The sequence below is a fragment of the Gopherus flavomarginatus genome, chromosome 6 (genome assembly GCF_025201925.1).
Source record: "Gopherus flavomarginatus isolate rGopFla2 chromosome 6, rGopFla2.mat.asm, whole genome shotgun sequence".
NCBI lineage: Eukaryota > Metazoa > Chordata > Testudines > Testudinidae > Gopherus > Gopherus flavomarginatus.
In genome coordinates this window covers 37397456-37416921 of record NC_066622.1, presented here as the reverse complement: position 1 = coordinate 37416921, position 19466 = coordinate 37397456, and the positions used below count along the sequence as shown (strand labels likewise).

The window sequence follows — 19466 nt, the reverse complement described above, 5'->3', positions numbered from 1 at the left end:
AGCAATGGTTGATTTGACCACCCGAACTCTTAAGGGACTGGGCATGCATATGGAAGCCCAGAGAATTGTTACAAATTGTCCTACTTGTCAACAAACAAATCAAAAAGGGTGTGGTCCGCTTGCCCCCATGGGCGGCCGACCATGGGCCACCTACCCTTTTCAGAAATGGCAAGTTGATTTTGCTGAAATGCCCCCATGCAGAGGCTACAAATACATACTTGTTTTTGTTGATCAACTCACTAGGTGGGTAGAGTGCTTCCCCACCAGACATTGCCAGGCCCGAGCTGTTACTAAAGCTTTACTGCAGGAAATCATTCCTCGATATCACCTCCCGGAGGTTATCGATTCGGATCAAGGAAGTCATTTCCTGTCAAAGGTAACCCAACAAATATCCCAAGCTTTTGGTATACAATGGAAATTGCATACCTCATGAAGAGCTCAAAGCTCTGGGCAAGTAGAAAGAATGAATCAAACTTTGAAGGAAACTCTTACTAAATTATGTATGGAGTCTGGATTAAAGTGGCTAGATGCTTTACCCTTGGCCTTGACTAAAATTCGAAGGGCTCCACGGAAGGGATTGAAATTATCACCCTTCGAATTGGTTTTTGGCTTTCCCCCTCGTGTTCTTATTCCAGGATTTCAAGAGGATGTAACTTGGAAGGTGGGAAAAGATATTTTATGGAAACAGGTTTCTGTTCTACAGACTGTCTTGTCCCGATTGCATTGCTACGCAGCAGCCTTCCAGTCTCTTCCATTGGACCAACCTGTACATCCGTTCCAGATCGGTGACCAGGTTCTTGTTAAGAAATGGAAACACGATCCTATAACAGCACGGTGGGACGGCCCATACACAGTCTCGCTCATCAGCCAGGCTGCAGTTAAACTCCTTGGAAACAGTAAATGGACACATCACACACGGGTAAAACGGTACGTAAACCCCGCTTTAGGAACTAAATTTCCAGTAGAGGACGCCAGCCCCTTGCCCTCCCCGGCACCGGAAGCCCAAGAAGGCACAGGCGAAACCTCTGACGACTGGACCAGCCCTCTGTCCGCCCCGGCTCCGGAGGCCCGGGGTGGCACAGGTAAAAACTCTACCTGGGAATATCAAGGACTCGACGGACTAAAAAGACTCTTTAAGAAAAAGAGACAATGAAGCAATCAGTAATATTTCTGTTTCTGTACTTTCATTATAATTATGGTTGGGAAAACAGGTTTATGCAACTAGGGGAAATTATAGCGAATTCCTTTAATCTTAGCAACTGTTGGGTATGTGGGGGACCGGGAGAATTAGATGAATGGCCTTGGGTAGCCCAGCCAGTGCAACCCAAGTGGTGGATTAGTAACTTAAGTATAGTGCATAATGGAACAGAAATATGGACAGCGGATAGTAGTCCCTGGCGGCTCTATTTCTCTGCAATGGGCTTCTTGTGTCTTAATCGAACGAAACAGGAGGGAGTATATTTGGGGACAAGTAAGTGTGAGTGGACCCTAGCCCTCGGATTTGATTGTTACCAAACCCACTGCCACCCGTACGACTGCTCTAAATATCAAGGGAGATGGAACCATACACATGTAAAACTTACTAATAATAGCTGGGTAGAATGTTCCTACCAACATCATACAGGTGCAGGTTGCAGGGCGGTAGGACAGGATGGATTTTTTAATGCCCACTTTTTAAGTTGCCAACGAGATAATACCACGAGCAAAGAGCACGTAGTACGATGGTTTCAGTGGGCATGGCAGCACCATAATGGCACCCGTACCCACTTTAAACACTTTTGGTCTAGTACTAACAACCCAGAGTGGGGCTGTAATTGTACTTGGAAACCAGGGGCTGGGGCATGGAAATGTGAATATTGCGCTTCCGACGGCTCACACGCCATAGTAGGGGGGCCCTTAGGGTCAGGGAATTACTTGTATTATGAAGAACCATTGGACCCCGAAACCTGGGATGGCCCTTTTGCTAATGAAACTTGGGCCCTGAAAGGTCATTACTGGATTTGTGGGCAATATGCCTACCAAAGGTTGCCTCCAAATTGGTCAGGAGTATGTTACGTTGGATATATTAGGCCCTTGTTCTTTTTATTACCTCAAACGCAAGGAAATAAATTGGGAATTAAAGTATATGATGATTTAGTTAGAGAAAAACGATTCGTAGACTCCACCCTAGCTGCCGGAAGCTCCCAAACATGGGAAGCTCAGGAATGGCCCCCTGAACGAATTATAAAACATTATGGTCCAGCGACTTGGAACCCAAATGAATTAATATCAGGGGCCAGAGAGCCTATTTATAATTTAAATCGGATAATCAGGTTACAGGCTGTTTTGGAGATAATAACTAACCAAACGGCCGCAGCTCTTGATCTGTTGGCCGATCAATCAACTCAAATGAGAAATGCGATCTATCAACATCATATGGTCCTCGATTACTTACTGGCTGAAGAAGGAGGAGTCTGTGCGAAATTAAATGAGTCTAACTGCTGTATACAAATCGATGATAATGGAAAAGTGGTAAAACAGCTAACAAAGGAAATGAGAAAGTTAGCCCACGTCCCAGTTCAGACATGGGGAGGGTGGAATATGGATTGGTTTACATCCTGGTTACCACAAATAGGGTGGCTTCGAAAGGGCTTCCTTATCGGTGCAGTCTTTAGTATAGTCCTATTAACTCTAGCTTGCTTTGCTCCCTGTTTAATTGCAGTAGTCCGGCGAATTGCTAATCAACTTGTCTATCAACGAATAATGGTGCTGTATCAGCCAATAAAACCTAAAGATTGGGGGGTTTAGCTCTCTCAGTGCTTTATTCAAAGGGGGGATTGATAGGTAAATGGATGAATTGAAGATAGGTAAATGGATGAATTGAAAATTTGTTGTATGCAATACTAGCCTATGACCTGCTGTCACTATGACCTGCTGTCACAAGCACTGGTCGGTAAACACTGCTAGTACTTTGGTCAAAGAGAGCAACGTGGAATATAGACATCAGCAGGTAAATAAACCTATGTACTCATGACCCCTGACTCAGAATGACTCAGGAAAAACATGTTCCGACCAGTGTGGTCCGATATGACGTATAAAATGCTATAAATATACAATGTAAAGCTTGTCTCGGTGTGCCCCTCCTCTGGCATTAGTCGAGGGGGACACCCGCTCAGCTGATCGCTCAATAAAACAGTAAAGCTCTCTGTGTCTTTCTTTGAAGTAATTGGCTAGCTCCGGGGAGAACGAGCCTAATTTGGCTAACAGTCTCTACGGAAAAGGATAAATGGACAGAAATCAGACATTAGGAATGGCAATATACAAAAACCTGTAGGAGAGCACTTCAGCCTCCCTGGCCACACTATAGCAGACCTTAAGGTGGCCATCCTGCAGCAAAAAAAACTTCAGGACCAGACTTCAAAGAGAAACTGCTGAGCTTCAGTTCATCTGCAAATTTGACACCATCAGCTCAGGATTGAACAAAGACTGTGAATGGCTTGCCAACTACAGAACCAGTTTCTCCTCTCTTGGTTTTCACACCTCAACTGCTAGAACAGGGCCTCATCCTCCCTGATTGAATTGACCTCGTTATCTCTAGCTTGCTTGCTAGCATATATATACCTGCCCCTGGAAATTTCCACTACATGCATCTGAGGAAGTGGGTATTCACCCACGAAAGCTCATGCTCCAAAACGTCTGTTAGTCTATAAGGTGCCACAGGATTCTTTGCTGCTTTTACAGATCCAGACTAACACGGCTACCCCTCTGATACTTAACATTAAATATGTGGCAGAATGCAGGTAAAACAGAGCAGGGGACATACAATTCTCCTCCAAGGAGTTCAGTCACAAATTTAATTAACGCAATATTTTTTTAATGGGCATCATCGGCATGGAAGCATGTCCTCTGGAAAGGTGGCCAAAGCATGAAGGGGCATATGACTGTTTAGCATATCTGGCATGTAAATACCTTGCAATGCCCGCTAGAAAAGTGCCATGCAAAAGCCTATTCTCACTTTCTGGTGACACTAAATAAGGAGAGGGCAGCATTATCTTCCATAAATGTAATCAAATTTGCTTGTCTTAGCGATTGGTTGAACAAGAAGCAGGACTGAGTGGACTTGTAGGCTCTGAAGTTTTACAGTATTTTGTTTTTGAGTACAATTATGCAACAAAAAACTAGATTTGTAAGGTGTTTTCATGACAAAGAGATTGCACTACAGTACTTGTATGAGCTGAATTGAAAAATACTATTTTTGTTTATCATTTTACAGTGCAAATATTTATAATACAAATAACATACACTTTGATTTCAATTACAACACAAAATACAGTATTTATGAAAATGTAGAAACATCCAAAATATTTAATAAATTTCAATTAGTATTCTATTGTTTAACAGTGTGATTAAAACTGAGATTAATTTTTTTACATCGCAATTAATTTTTCTGAGTTACTTGTGAGTTAACTGCAATTAATTAATGCAATGAGTTACATTAATTAATCTCAAACTGTAAAATATTAAGCTCTGCAGGGAGCTATGACTTATTCTGCCAGAGGGCTTGCATGTTGGCTCACAGGACAGACTTGAGTATAGTCCATCTACAAGGGTACTACTTAAAAGGAAAACTGTTCTGAATTTTGCTATGGAATGGATGCAAATAGCAATACCTCCACTAAAAAGGCCCCAAATCTGTCAGAAAAAAGGGTGTTGCACGTATGCAAAATCATCTTCTCCTTCCCTGCAAAACCTATGTGAACTCTACACTGTTGGGAATACTTAGGTTTTGCAGGCATGGATAGCAAGACAAGGGCCACAATCAGAGTTCAGACCACAGCATCACCTGTCAAACCAGCCACAGCATCTCTGGTCTCACTTTATCATATGTAGAGTTATACTTGCCTATGCCACAAAGCTTAATTTACTATTTTTAGTGAAATTCTTTGAAACATCCAGATGAAGAGGCACCGCAGAAATACAAATTGCCACATTGTAACAGCAGTCACTTATTTTAAATGAGTGGCTAACCCTACTCATCAATCACAACACAGATTCTACCATAAGAATTCAATAGCAATCTTCAAACAGGACTCTTTAATATAATCATAAATTAAATCTTAAGCAAAGTAAAAACCACCATAAAATGCTCCATGTATTGTCCCTCTATGGTGTTAAAAATACCACAATATATTTATTCAGGGCCTTAAAACAAGTTGTAGTTAAATTTTAAATACATGAATACACCCATTTAAAAAAATAATTAGCCTACAGAATGCTAGACCTGAAGAAGAGCTCTGTGTAGCTCAAAAGTTTGTCTCTTTCACCAACAGCAATTGGTCCAATTAAAGATAGTACCTCACCCGCCTCCTCTCTCTACACAGGGGTTCTCAAACGGGGAGTCAGGACCCCTCAGGGGGTCATGAAGTGTCAGCCTCCACCCCAAACCCTGCTTTGCCTCCAGCATCTATAATGGTGTTAAATATATTAAAAAGTGGTTTTAATTTAAAAGGGGGGGTCACACTCACAGGCCTGCTATGTGAAAGGGGCCACTAGTACAAACGTTTGAGAAACCCTGCTCTACAGAATATTAACTAGACATCTAAACTTCCAGTGCCTTTGCCTGGATCAGCATCTCATTCCCTATTCTGAGCAGTGACTTATTTAAGTAGTGTTAGTTGTTTTTCTTTCAGGCTCTGCTGACCATTACCGAAGTACATCTATTTCTCATCAGCTAGCTCACAATCAATCCAATCTAGGAGCTTTACTCCCACCAGCTGTAATTTTTGTCATGCCTTGTAAACTAAGCAGGGTTCAGCTAATTCTGTAGGTGGACAGGAGACTCTGGAGTAGACCAATGGGACTTGTAGGAGTTGGGTGTTGATTTAGTAACTAATCCTTCTTCTCAATCAGTATTGAAGCAGTGCTCCAGCCAGGACCCAACTGGCTGTTGGAAAGGGGACCCAGCATGAGGACATAAAGTCCCTGCTAGACCAAGTAGTAATTCATACACACATGTACAATTTCTACTGGTACTATTTAGGTAAATTACAGGGGCTGTGTTTTGTGTTTTCTCACTGCTGCAGGGCATATTGAAAGGCATATGCTTAGTGCATTAGAAGAGACCTGGTGCTGGTAACATCTAGATACAGTCTGTCCCTGTAATATACTGTGTTTCCCAAGGCCCTGCTGCTGTGCCCTGGCGTTATTACTATTATTCGTTTCTTGTTTCCATTTCTGCCCACAGTGTGCCAAGTCCTGAACAAGCACAAAAGAAGGCATCAGGCATGGTGCCTCCTTTGAAGTGCAGGAGGCTGTACCTTGCTGAGGCCACCTCCTGCCTCTGCTGCAGTGGGTGATGGCCATGGCATTCCTGGTGCTGCATCCTAGTGATACCTGCAGTGTGCCCCATGCCCCAATGATGCCCGTGGGGTTCCCCGCCTCGCATCCCCCGTGCCACCTCCCCACGCCCGTGGGGTTCCCCGCCTCGCATGCCCCGTGCCATCTCCCCACGCCGCCGTGACGCCCCGCGGGTGAGTCGGTCCGACCCGCCTCTGCCCCGAGCTCCCAGCCAGGCTCTCGCTCTCCGCCAGCAACTTCTGCGGCCACTTTGCCCCGCCGCGGATCCGTGCGCGCTGGGCTGGGCACTGCCTGGCTCGGGCGCCGAGCGAGCGGGGACTCTTTGGCGAGGCGGAGGGAGACGGAACACGCGAGCGCCGGGTTCCAGAGCGTGGAACCCCTCTGTTGCCAGCGGCAGGCTGCGGGGAGCCGGGGCAGGCAGGCAGGGGTGGCCGTGCCCGCCGCTCCTGTTCCCGGGGTAGGGAAAGGTGCGTTCCCCGCGGCGCTGGTTCGGGCGCAGTTGGGAGCGCTGAGCCCCCTGGCCCTTTGGCAGGGAAGGAGCCTGGGGAACCGGAGCGCTCCCTCCTCTGGGTGCTGCGCGGGCAGGGGGCGGCTCTGATACGCGGAGCCTCCCTCGGTCTGGATGCAAAGTTTACAAAGGCAGGTTAGAAGAGAGGCTGTGTTTGCTGGGGGAGGGGTAGCTATGTATGTGCAGCGCCGGGTCCACTGAGACCCAGGTTCTCTTGATAACCCCAGTGTGTTCTCTGCAGCTGCCTGCCGGTCTCCCGGAGAGCACCGCACGCCCTCCCCAGCTACCTACCGCTGGAGCACGAGCAGCTGCCTTGGGGCAGGAATCGCAGCTGCTTTCTAATGGACTCGCTGTTTGATAAAGGCACATTCTCGCTGGTACCGCGGGAGGGTGGTGGCTTTCCCGCTGTACTGCTGTGGCAATGCCAGGGGTTACTGAGCTAGGCTCCGAGCACGTGTCTACGTGATTGCAGGATCAGGGCCTTGGTGATTTATATGTGGGTGGGGAAAGTGGGGAAGTTATTTTACTCTCTCTTCCCCTGCCCCTACTCATCCTCTCCCATGGAAAAAAAAACTGTTCCCTTTAAAAATTCGGTAGCTTGCTAGCTACCAGCTCAGCTGAACACATTTTCCCTTTGTGTTTTTTCTGTGCTTCACTTTATTATTTGCCAAGTATGTTGACTTGCTGTTTGCCTTGGACTGCTGCTTGGAGACCTTTGTGTGGCTTCTCCCTGCCTCCAGAAATTAATCCCTGGATATTATATGTGAGGGTTTAAAAGCATTCCCAAGAGAGAAGTAACAGGTTTTTCTGCCTCCCCTAAACTCTTTCCTATCACTGCATGGGCACTGGCAGAGGTGACTGTTCACTCCTGGTATACAGTGGCAACGGAATAAGAACTTGTCCTTTTCTACTCTGCAGCCAGAGAACCAAGGTGCTGGTGACTGGGTCGTAGGATGGCATTGCAAAAGCAAAAGGAAGATGTCTCTGGAGAGCTGACAGAACCTTTTGCCCAGGATTCAAAGACAAAGATGGTGGAGGAAGAGGAAGAAGGGCTGGTGGAAGTGGAGTTGGAGGCCCTTGGGTCTGAAAGCAGCTTTGAAACTGAAACCCCAGATTTACTTGGGGACGGTGGCCACCCCACCCCCGAGGACGAAGACAGCAGGCCCTTGTTCTTTGATAAGAACCTGGAGCAACTTGACACCTCACACACAGTAATGTGTACGTTCTCAATTTCACTAGCTGTGCCAATGGCTGCAGGTAGGTACCAGACATGACCCCTCCTGTTCCTTTAACCCCTGTGGCTCATCTCCAGACCGAAATGGGATTGGGGAGCAAACTGCAGAAAGGATGTTGGCTCATTTATATCCCTTCTAGCTGTAGTTGTGGGTGGGTCTCCTCGCCCTTGTAATACTATCATGCGGTCTTTGTTAATTTTATAGTATTGTATAGAAGATGCTCAAGGGACTGGTGATGGGGAGGGACCCTGCTTTGCCTTGTACCATTAGATTCAGTTTCAGGCTTAGGTCATAGTGACTGACAACCTTTACCATTTGGTAGCTCTTCAGCAGCCAATATTATTCAAGTCGATGGTCTTAGTCAGTCTTTGCAAAAACAGTCATTGTAATTGATTACTATGTTTATAATCTGACTGGCACGGCCAAGAGGTGAATGGCTATGGGGGTTAAACTCCTTTCCTTTAGCTCTAAACGTGGTCTCCCAGATCAGGACTAAGGCTCATTTGATGTGTCAGTATAGGGTAGCTTGGGCAGTTGCTGCTGTGCTGTACTTCGTCTGTCTATGCATTTATTTTCCACTGAAGCACCTTTTCAGGCATTCCCAGTCCTGCAAGAATTTATGCATGTGCTAATCTTTATTCATTGTGAGCTGTCCCATTGAACTCCATTGTAATTTAAGGGAAAGGTGGGTTAGGTTCTATATCTAATTTAGGTGTAAATATTTAATACACCTACTACCATAGTATCTGTGTGCGGATGTTCCCAATCAATATGTTTTTACTATAGTTTTAAAATTCTCGATTGTCTGGAAAATTCTCGTTTTTTGTCCTTTGTTTATTTGACAGATCTTGGTCTCCCCTCAAGTATATATAATGAACATTATTACTTTCAGGATCTTTTCTTGCCTATTCTTCAGTATTACCAATTCTTACACAACTGTTGGAATGACAATATTTAGTTAGGATACAAATTACTTTTTGTTTAATACTGATACTGTTTGTTTTTTCACGCATCATGTGTAATCAGATGAATTTATTATTCATTAAAATAATTCTACAGGATTGTTAGATGCCAGACAGTTCAGTGTTTACAACTAATACGTTCATCAGCACTAAAAACCAGGAAAATATATTTCCAATGGACTTTTAATAGTTTCCTGTATGCATCTTTCACTGTGAAGGCTAGAGGTTTATGCAAGCAAATCATTTGGATTATAGTATGAATATATGTGGGACAAAACCAGTATCTGTAAGGGAGATTGTGTCATAGCTTCATCTAGTTACAGATCATGTGTAACCATTAATTTTGTACGATTTTAAAGTAGAACTAAGAATTGGGGCTGGGCTTTACTCAAGAGGTTCTGAACGTCGTTGAACCTGTTAGCAAACCTGGACTGAGTTTGTAGTTTATCATGAAAACTGAAACTAAGCAAAAAACTCAAGTGATTAAATTTGATGTTACGTGCAACTTAGTGCAACTTACATTATAGGCCTGATGCTGAAGCCACATGTGGAACGCTTATTGACAGCATTGGGCAGTTCTGTACAAAGAGAGGCTGCAGGATTAGCCCAGATTTTGGGGGTGGGAAGCATTTTCCCTCTCTAACATCCGTTAGTTATAAACCAAGGATTAAAGGGCTGGATTTGCGTTATACATCTTTCTATTGTAGAGAAACTCCAGATGGCTGCATAGAAATGCTAAAATGAATCTGGACAGCTAATATTGGTTGATATGATATGATTCTATAACCATATATTCCTCAGCTGATATGAATCAGTGCAGCTTTGTTGAGGCCAGTGGAGCTATGTTGTTTTACACCGTCTGAAGACCTGATCCAGTAATCTTAAAACAATATTTGGGATGGGAGGAGAGAGAGAAACCTGTATTTTAAACTGTGAGGGCAGTTCTATAGAAAAAGTTCAGAGGATCAGAAACAACATCATATTTAAGGAATATTGAAAAAAAAATGAGACAGCAGAACTGGGGCTATCAAATGATTTAAAAAAAAAAGAGATTAATCACAGTTTTAATCTCACTGTTAAACAATAATACAATACCATTTATTTAAATATTTTTGGATGTTTTCTACATTGTGCACTGTTTTGAATTGTTGTTAAGCAGAACCCATTATCTGCATGGAAGCATGTTTTCTGGAATGGTGGCAAAAGCATGAAGGGGCATGCGAATGTTTAGCGTTTCTGGCACGTAAATACCTTGCAATGCTATCTACGAAAGTGCCATTCAAATGCCTGTTCTCACTTTCAGGTGACATCGTGAATAAGAAGTGGGCAGCATTATCTTCCATAAATGTGAACAAACTTGTTTGTTTTAATGATTGGTTGAACAAGAAGTAGGACTGAGTGGACTTGTAGGCTCTAAAGTTTTACATTGTTTTGGTTTTGAGTGCAGTTATGTAACAAAAAAACCCTTTTGTAGGTTGCACTTTCGCTATAAAGAGATTGCACTACAGTTAACTTATATGAGATGAACTGAAAAATACTATTTCTTTTATCTTTTTTACAGTACAAATATTTGTAATAAAAATAACAGTGAGCACTGTACATTTTGTATTCTGTGTTGTAATTGAAATCATATATTTGAAAATGTAGAAAAACTTCCAAAAATATTTATAATTTCAATTGGTATCCTGTTATTGTTGAACAGTGCGATTAAAACTGTGTTTAATTGTGATTAATCTTTTTAATGGTTAATTGTTTTGAGTTAATCGCTTGAGTTAACAATGATTAATTGGAAACCCTAATCAGAACATAGCTCAGCAATGTCCCGTGAAAGGCTACTAACAAACATTTGTTCATTGTATCTTGGGTTTTACTATTATTTGTGATATTGTGTTCATTGGAAATTTGGGATGTTTGTCCTGTGAATTGAGCAGGACTAGGCTTAAATCTAGTAAAGCTCTTTCACCAGTAACTACCTATTTGACAAGCACATCTTCTTTTTATCTTTTTTTTTCTTTTCTTTATTTAAATAAACCTAAAGTTTTAACTGACAGGGTTTTTTCCCCTTTTTTTCTATATTAGCTGTATTATCAAAAATATAATCAAGTACTAATCTGGGAGTAGTGTTATTAGAGGCAAATCTAGCCCCTTGGCCTATGGGCAACTTTGCAGCAGAACTGGTGTGGTTCTGATGTGGAAAAGGGTATCTGGATGTGGCAGGAGTGTACTTCGGAGTCCTGCTTCTTTCATGCAAGCTCTCTGTATAGCATAGGGTAATAGGTGGTGGGGAGTTGCAGGGCTGTAGGATCTGTTGCTGTGCTGACCTTGACAACATGTGAAACTTTCTAAATCCATATAAATATTTTTCCTAGGTCCAAAGCATAGGACATTCAATTTAACTGACAGGCAGAGCAAAAAGTCTAACATTGGGAAAGATGCAGCAGCTATTCCAAAAATGCGGCGTTACTACCACATTGAGTACTTCCTTCTACCAGACGATGTTGAGCCTAGGAAACTTGATTTGGCGTTGTTTGGTGTGGTGGCCAAGCTGTTTGTGGAATGTGAATCCAAGGTAAATAGTATGATGTTTATAATTCTGGGAATAACTAGTTTTTATTTACTATGACCTCTATTTGGCATAAGAGATATTTCTGAAATATTTATGCAAGAGTGGCTGTCATACCAGTTTAAAACTGAACAGTCCTGGATGTAGTGGAGCAATGGAGAATGCTTCCAAATGTGATGTAGGTGAGTCATGCTCATACTTTCATTAGCACTACTTGGGCCTTGTCTACATGCACAAGTTATTTAACTCGATCACAATGGACTTAATTGTATTGAAATAAAAGTGCTTATATCAGTATAGCTTATTCCCATACAAGACATGTGAATAAGCCACACTGATTTAAGGCATCTTTATAGCGGTATAAATGCTTCTGCACTAGAGGTTGTACTGGAATAACTATTTCAGTAAAGACATCACACCTGTAACTGAAGTAGTTATGCCACTACAAAATCTGTGTGTAGACAAGGTTTGAGATTTGTGCTTTACATTCTTTACAACATATTGAAAGCTTATTCCTTTATAAGAAGACTGCATATATATTTTTTTCAAACTGAAAAGTAAATCATCTTCTAATCAACTTGAAATATTTTAAGTGATTTTTCTTACAAAATAGTAGATTCAGTTTTGGAGAAGCTAAATTATATTCCTAGTAGCTTCCTAAAAAATGTCCTAATATTGTATGTTTTTATAGGTTCAGTCTATACTAATGTAGAAACATGTTATATTGTAGAATAATTTGAATCAAAGCTCCAAAATGAGTATAGAGAGATGCACAACTTACAGTACACACAGAATTAATTTGGGACATATTTTAATGAGGATGCATTTGTAACACGTTTTTTCATCCAAAAGCATTTCACCAACTATTGGCTCAATTATGCAGGTTGTTGAGCATCCTCAGCTCCCAGTAACTTCTGTGAGAGTTGAGGAATATGGGAGAAATAAATAAAATATTTTGAATATAACCTTTGAAAGTGTAATTAATCATTCATTCCTCCGTCTAATCTCTCAACATGGATGGTTTAATTTGCAGATTTTTTTCAAAGTAAAATAGAGAATGTAGCCATAGTTGGCTGAAAATCTTAACTTCAGAGCTTTGTGTTCAAAAAAGTTATTTATTTTTTTTAAATAATTGAATTGAGAGGAAAACGTGATTGTTATGATGATGAGACTAGGACATGTATTGTAGCATAAAGGGACCTCAGCCCCCTGTTATCGTCCCCCCCCATCTGTAAAATGGGTTGTTATCTAAACTAAAAAAAAAAAAAAAAAAAAAAAAAGAGAAAGAAAGAACTTGGTCCTATTTTTTTCTGCGCTTTTATATTTTCAGTTAGAAACGGACACCTTTTGGGTTTTTTTGTTGTTAACTGCTGAAATGTTTCTGTTGTTTCTTCTAGGGCATGAACTTGGTTTTGCCCTGTCATTATTATTGGGGTTTTTTTCAGAAGGCCAAAAAACTTAGTACTGTTATGTGTATATTCCATGCTTAGAGTTCTCTTAAAGCTATAGCACAAAAGTGGTGCTGTAAGACGGAAGAGTGAATTTAGTCCCACTCTTCTTGTCAAGGGGCAAAATTTTCACAAGTGCTTAAGTTACTTAGGCTCCTGAGGCCCCAGTGCTCAAAGGTATTTAGGGCCTAACTACCTTTAAGGATCTGGGCCATAAATCTCTTGGGTGCTTTTGAAAATGTTATCCAAGATTAATAATGGAAATAGAACATCTCTCTAGATGACTTTTATAAATTAATAGTGAAAGACTACTATTAAGCAGATTTAGATGTGTATTCTTTAACTACCGTTATCTTGGTTTAAAAGGACTGAATAGAGAGTTATTTTAAAAGAAATCAATCCCAGAAACAATTTTAAAATCTAAGAGTAGTTTTGGCCTGAAGGATATGAGAGAGATTACATCACTGATAAAGGACTTGTCCAACTCACCATATACCAATGACTATAGTGAGAGGAGGTCAAATCTTTCTGGTCTAAGTCTTTCTAAGCCCTCGTCCAGACTACCCCGCCGTATCGGCGGGTTAAAATCGATTGCTCGGGGATCGATATATCGCGTCTAATCTAGACGCGATATATCGATCCCCGAGCGCGCTTATATTGATTCCGGAACTCCATCAACCCGAACGGAGTTCCGGAATCGACACGGAGAGCCGCGGACATCGGTCCCACGCCATCTGGATGGGTGAGTAATTCGATCTTAGATATTCGACTTCAGCTACGTTATTCACGTAGCTGAAGTTGCGTATCTAAGATCGATTTTCCCCCCCTAGTCTGGACGAGCCCTTAGACAGCTAATGCTCATTAGGATCACTGTCCATTGAGGGACTGGTGTACTCATCCTACCCAAAAAGGTGCTTTTCAGATTATCCCCGAATATCAATGTGCACTGTTTCCAGTTGTGACATTTTCACCAACTCCTTCAGAACACTTGCTCCTAGAGTGATACTTTTTGAGTATTGACAGCCCAGTGTTAGCTAATTCACTAGTACACAGCTGTTGCTGTATTACTCCAGTAATTCTGTAGTGAAAATTACAGCTATACTTCAGGAAGTGCAGAAAGACGTGGGGCAAGAACACTGAGCAACTTTAGTCTTTGACATGGCTCACTGAGCTTCCTTTTGCTTCAGGAACACGACTTAATAAGGGCCATCTTGGAAAATTAAATTGAAATTGCTTGTGAAGGGCATAGTTGAATAATGTGGATGAAAGTCTGTTTGTTTGTTGCCCAGAAACCATTTGACAATGAATCCTGCCCTGCCCACGTATCAGTGATCAACATTGAACAGGGCCTGAAACTTTAGGGTATTAATATTGATGATCTCCTCCTCCTCCTTTTGATAAACTGGTCTTTTCATATTACCTTTGGTATCTATAGACACAACTGAAGCAGTCTGTACGTATATTGCATGGATTCTCAAGTATGTACTGTCAAAATGTGGTATATAAACTTCTGCATTTCTTAAAGAGTGCAGCTGAGTGAATTTGTGGTTGCTGATTTTTTTCTAAATCGTTGTTGATATGTCTGGCAATATATGATACAAATAGATAAATTACATATGCAGTTAAAATGCTCGCGCGCTCTCTCTCTATATATATATGAATAATAGAAAGGTATATTGGCTTGAGAGAGTGCAGTTAAGATATTTTCACTTTGTCATTTCACTTTTCCATTTCTTTTCCTTCCTGTTTTTGCCATCCTCCCCCTTTTTTCTATTTCTGTCAGCCATCGACTGCACAGGTTCAAGCAGAGCGCTACAGGCAGAAACGGTCGACAACAATAATTTCCTCAGTGAGTGGATATAAAACTGTCGGAGAGTTTTAGAGATGGAGAATTATAGACGCTGGATGCCTTTTTAAATGTATTAGTGTTTAATGTGTGACCTGATGCCTCACTCATTGCGTTACATATAAACCGTGCACTAAACTAGGCAGGAGTGTTCATAATCTCAGCCTCCCTAACCATTCAGCCTACCCACTGATTGAAATAGTGGGTCTGTCATAATCTGAGATTAAGAGGGAGAAAGGAGGTGCAGTAATACCTTTTGTTGGACCAACCTCTGTTAGTAGAAGGGATACGCTTTCCAGGGCTGCCCAGAGGGGGGAGCAAGTGGGGCAATTTGGCCAAGGCCCTGGGTTCCGCAGGGGCCCCCACAAGATTCTTTTGGGGCCCCTGGAGCGGGGTCCTTCACTCTGGGGGGCCCGGAAAACTCTCGTGGGGCCTAGGCCCCCGGAGCTGCTTCTGCTCCGGGGCTTTGGTGGCAATTTGGCGGCGGGGGGTACTTCCGCTCTGGGACCCGCCACCGAAGTGCCCAGGCCCCCTGAATCCTCTGTGTGGCCCTGACGCTTTACGGCTTTACAGAGCCCTTCCTCAGGACCTGAAACAAGTGATATTAGGACCCGAGGAAGAGCTTTTTGAAGCTCGAAATCGTCTCTCTTTCACCAACAGAAGTTGGTCCAATAAAAGATGTTACCTCACCTGCTTTGTCTCTTGTATCCTAGGACCAGCATGGCTACAGTAACACTGCAGACATACCATGAGTGTTGTATCTGTGTTGGTTCCAGGATATAAGGGAGACAAGGCAAGTGTGGTAATGTCTTTTTCTGGACCAATAAAAGATATTACCTCACCTATTTTGTTTTTGCTTATGAGATTATTTTTTCAATTAAAAATCCCACACTATTTCTAAATGTCCATCTGTTTGCTGCCAATGATTTGTATGTTTTATCTCTTAACAGAAATCATTCTGTACATACAAACATTTTTAAACATAGAAAAATTACAAAATCTTATATGATTTTCACTAAATCATGCAAAGGCACATAAATGGGGCAGCCATTATGAACCTGGCATTTTTCAAGTTTCTTACACCTTTTGGTTAGGAGCTCCATCTCCTTCAATGAAATGAAAAGGGCAAAACTTCTTTAGGAGGAAAAACTGAATTTATTTTGGAGAACAGCTGAACTACTTGTAGTGAAATTTTCATGGGAGAAAAAGAATTTGCTCCTTGATTAAAAATGGGTATGCTAAATTTTGACCAGAAAGTGTAATGTATTGGGAAAGTTATTCAAAAGAGAAAATGCACCTTTTTAGAGTGCAAAGGTTTGGGTAAAAATTTGTGTAGGGCTCAGTCCATATTTAGCCTATTATAGTTTTAAAGCATCCTTTATACATATATTTCCTATGCAGTCACAGTAGAAATGAGACTACTAGAGAATGTGAGGTGTGAGTGACCGAGGGCTTGGCTACACTTGCAAGTTAGTGCGCAATAAAGGAGCCCATGCACACTAGCTCACTCCCCGTCCACACTGGCAAGGCACGTAGAGCGCTCCGACTCTGCAGCTAGAGCGCTCCTAGTACTCCACCTCGGCGACTGGAATAAAGTTTGATGCGCCCCCGCTGGAGTGCTGCGGTGCCAGTGTGAACAGGGTGTTGCATTACTGTGCTGTGATCGGCCCCCAGAAATGTTCCATAATTCCCTTAAATCAAGTGGTCACTCTAGTCATTGTGTTGAATCACTGCATGAATGCAGATATGGCCTTTGAAAGCTCTGTTTCTGACAGCTGGCTGCTTATCTGCCCCAAGACAAAGAAACCATTACTGTGGAATGCTGTGTGTGAGAGAGAGAGAGGTGGGGGGAGGGAGAGATCTGCTGCTGTCTGAATTTACAAGACAGCATGCTGACATGCTCTCAGCCCCCCCAAAAACCCACACTCTCCCCACACATACACACAACACACTCCCTGTCACGTTGCAGTCACTTGCAGCAGCACTGGGAATGGTGCATTATGGTCAGCTATCCCAGCATGCAAGTGCCGCAAATGTGGCCACGCCAGTGCGCAAGCAGCTGTCAGTGTGGACAGACTGCAGTGCTTTACCTACTGCGCTCTCCAAAGGCGGGTTTAACTCACATCACTCTACGGGCTTGTCTACATCAGAAAGTTGCAGCGCTGGTGAGGGAGTTACAGCGCTGCAACTTAGGAGGTGTACACATCTGCAGGGCACCACCAGCGCTGCAACTCCCTGTTTGCAGCGCTGGCCGTACTCCCGTTTTGTCTCGGGTGTAGAGGATCCAGCGCTGGTGATCCAGCGCTGGTAATCAAGTATAGACGCTTACCAGCGCTTTTCTTGACCTCCGTGGAATAAGCAGGTATCCCAGCATACCTGAGGAAGCCTCTGGTAATCAAGCTGGTCTCCTTCCCCGGCTTGCTCTCGCGTTCCCCGAACCCCGAGCAAGCAGGTCTCCTTCCCTGAGGTTTGCTGGGTGGTTCCGGGAACGCGAGAGCAAACCGGGAAAGGAGACCAGCTTCGCCGCGGTTTGCTCTCGCGTTCCCCGAACCCCGAGCAAGCAGGTCTCCTTCCCTGAGGTTTGCTGGGTGGTTCCGGGAACGCGAGAGCAAACCGGGGAAGGAGACCAGCTTCGCCGCGGTTTGCTCTCGCGTTTCCCGGAACCACCCTGCAAACCGCAGGGAAGGAGACCTGCTTGTTCGGGGAACGCGAGAGCAAACCGCGGCGAAGCTGGTCTCCTTTCCCGGGTTTGCTCTCGCGTTCCCGGAACCACCCTGCAAACCGCAGGGAAGGAGACCTGCTTGCTCGGGGTTCGGGGAACGCGAGAGCAAACCGGGGAAGGAGACCAGCTTCGCCGCGGTTTGCTCTCGCGTTCCCGGAACCACCCAGCAAACCGCAGGGAAGGAGACCTGCTTGTTCGGGGAACGCGAGAGCAAACCGCGGCGAAGCTGGTCTCCTTTCCCGGGTTTGCTCTCGCGTTCCCCGAACCACCCAGCAAACCGCAGGGAAGGAGACCTGCTGGTTCGGGGAACGAGAGAGCAAACCGGGAAAGGAGACCAGCTTCGCCGCGGTTTGCTCTCGCGTTCCCCGAACCTCCCTTGAAGCCGCCCAACAGCGCTGCAGTGTGGCCACATCTAACACCACTTGCAGCGCTGGTTGCTGTAAGTGTGGCCACTCTGCAGCGCTGGCCCTATACAGCTGTACTAATACAGCTGTAACAACCAGCGCTGCAAAATTTTAGATGTAGACATGGCCTACATCTGCAAGTATAGCTTGCCCTGAGAAAAGTAAGAGACAAACTGGATGAGGTAATATCTTTCAACTTCTGTTGGTAGAGGTAACAAGCTTTTCAGCTTCACAGAGCAGTTCCTCACAGCAATGAGCAGGAGAAGCAGTGTCACAGCTAAATACAAAATGGAACAGATTATTAAGATTGAGGTTCACACATGCTATAGGAGATCACTTAAAATGAAGTGGGCACTTAACACCTCTGCAGTTCTAGGATAAAGGAGGGTTAGTAGGCTGCAGTGTGTGTTACAAATTGTTGTAATGAGCCATCAAACCAGTGTGTCTGTTAAGTCCATGATTTTTAGCCTCCTGCAGAGTTATGAATTTAAGTTCCCAGGCTCCTATTTTGAAGGTGTTGTGCAGGTTGCCTTTGAGGAGAAGGACTGAGAGGCCAGATATGGAGTGATCACTTTGTGAAATGTGGTCATCCTCAGGTGATAAGGTGTTTTTGTCTCTTTATCATTGTTCTGTGTGAGTTCATTTGAGAACATAGTGATTGTCTGGTTTCACCCACATAGCTGTTGTTGGGGCATTTGATGCACTAGGTGAGGTACACTCTGTGTTGCGATAGGCATGTGTTGGACCCATAGATCTTGACAGGTGTGTTGTGGAGGATATTGATCATCTGAGCAGTGGAGATATGTCTGCAGGTTTTGCATCTGTTGTTCTGGAAAGGTCTGGTGCCTCATTGAATTGGTTTACATTGGTCTGTGGTGAGCTAGCTTCTGATTGATGAGCTTGGCGAGGCTGAGGAGTTGTTTGAAGTCCAGAAAAGGGGTTTCCTGAAGAAGAGCTCTGTGAAGCTCAAAAACTTGTTCCCACTAACAGTGGTTGGTCCAATGAAAGATACTGCCTACTGCCTGCCCACCTTGTCTTTCTTATATCCTGGAATCAACACTGCAAACAGCAGTCAGAAAAATAAGGAAGGCCAGATCCTTGTTTGTGTAGGAAACCTACAGGAAGTGTGTTTCAAGCAGTGTTTTGAAATGGGATGGGGAAAATCAGTGAGATGGAGGGAGCTGTGCAGCAAAAAATCAACCAGTGAAAAAGAAGTGAAGCTTATGTTATGTCATTCTCTTTATACAGTAGGTGATGATGTGACAGCTAGAAATACATATCTGATATTTTGTTAGGCCATTTAAGATCCTCTATAAATAAAGGAAGGATTAGGGGTGCTGGAGGAAAGAGAGTGCTCAGGAATGATGTCCTAGAGGCCATGGCTAATGCACAGAAATGAAATTTGTTGTTCCTGCATCCCTTATTTACCAGAGTAGCCCCAG

The 19466-nt window shown here is 43.4% G+C and overlaps 1 protein-coding gene and 1 long non-coding RNA gene across 4 annotated transcripts in view; both read left to right on the top strand.

Moving 5' to 3' along the window:
* Positions 1-19466, top strand: part of LOC127053377 (uncharacterized) — a 155866-nt gene that overhangs the window by 6850 nt on the left and 129550 nt on the right. Inside the window, exon 2 of the long non-coding RNA XR_007775020.1 lies at positions 3314-3357. This is a non-coding gene — a long non-coding RNA (uncharacterized LOC127053377). The remainder of the gene's footprint in view (positions 1-3313; positions 3358-19466) is intronic.
* Positions 6738-19466, top strand: part of CFAP92 (cilia and flagella associated protein 92 (putative)) — an 80023-nt gene continuing 67294 nt past the window's right edge. Inside the window, exons 1-4 of one of the 3 annotated variants that reach the window (XM_050957725.1) lie at positions 6738-6803; positions 7763-8101; positions 11411-11610; positions 14836-14901. In XM_050957725.1, the coding sequence (XP_050813682.1) occupies positions 7798-8101; positions 11411-11610; positions 14836-14901 (570 nt within the window). In that variant the 5' untranslated portion in view covers positions 6738-6803; positions 7763-7797. The remainder of the gene's footprint in view (positions 6804-7762; positions 8102-11410; positions 11611-14835; positions 14902-19466) is intronic. The other 2 variants (XM_050957726.1, XM_050957728.1) reach the window with 2 other exon arrangements.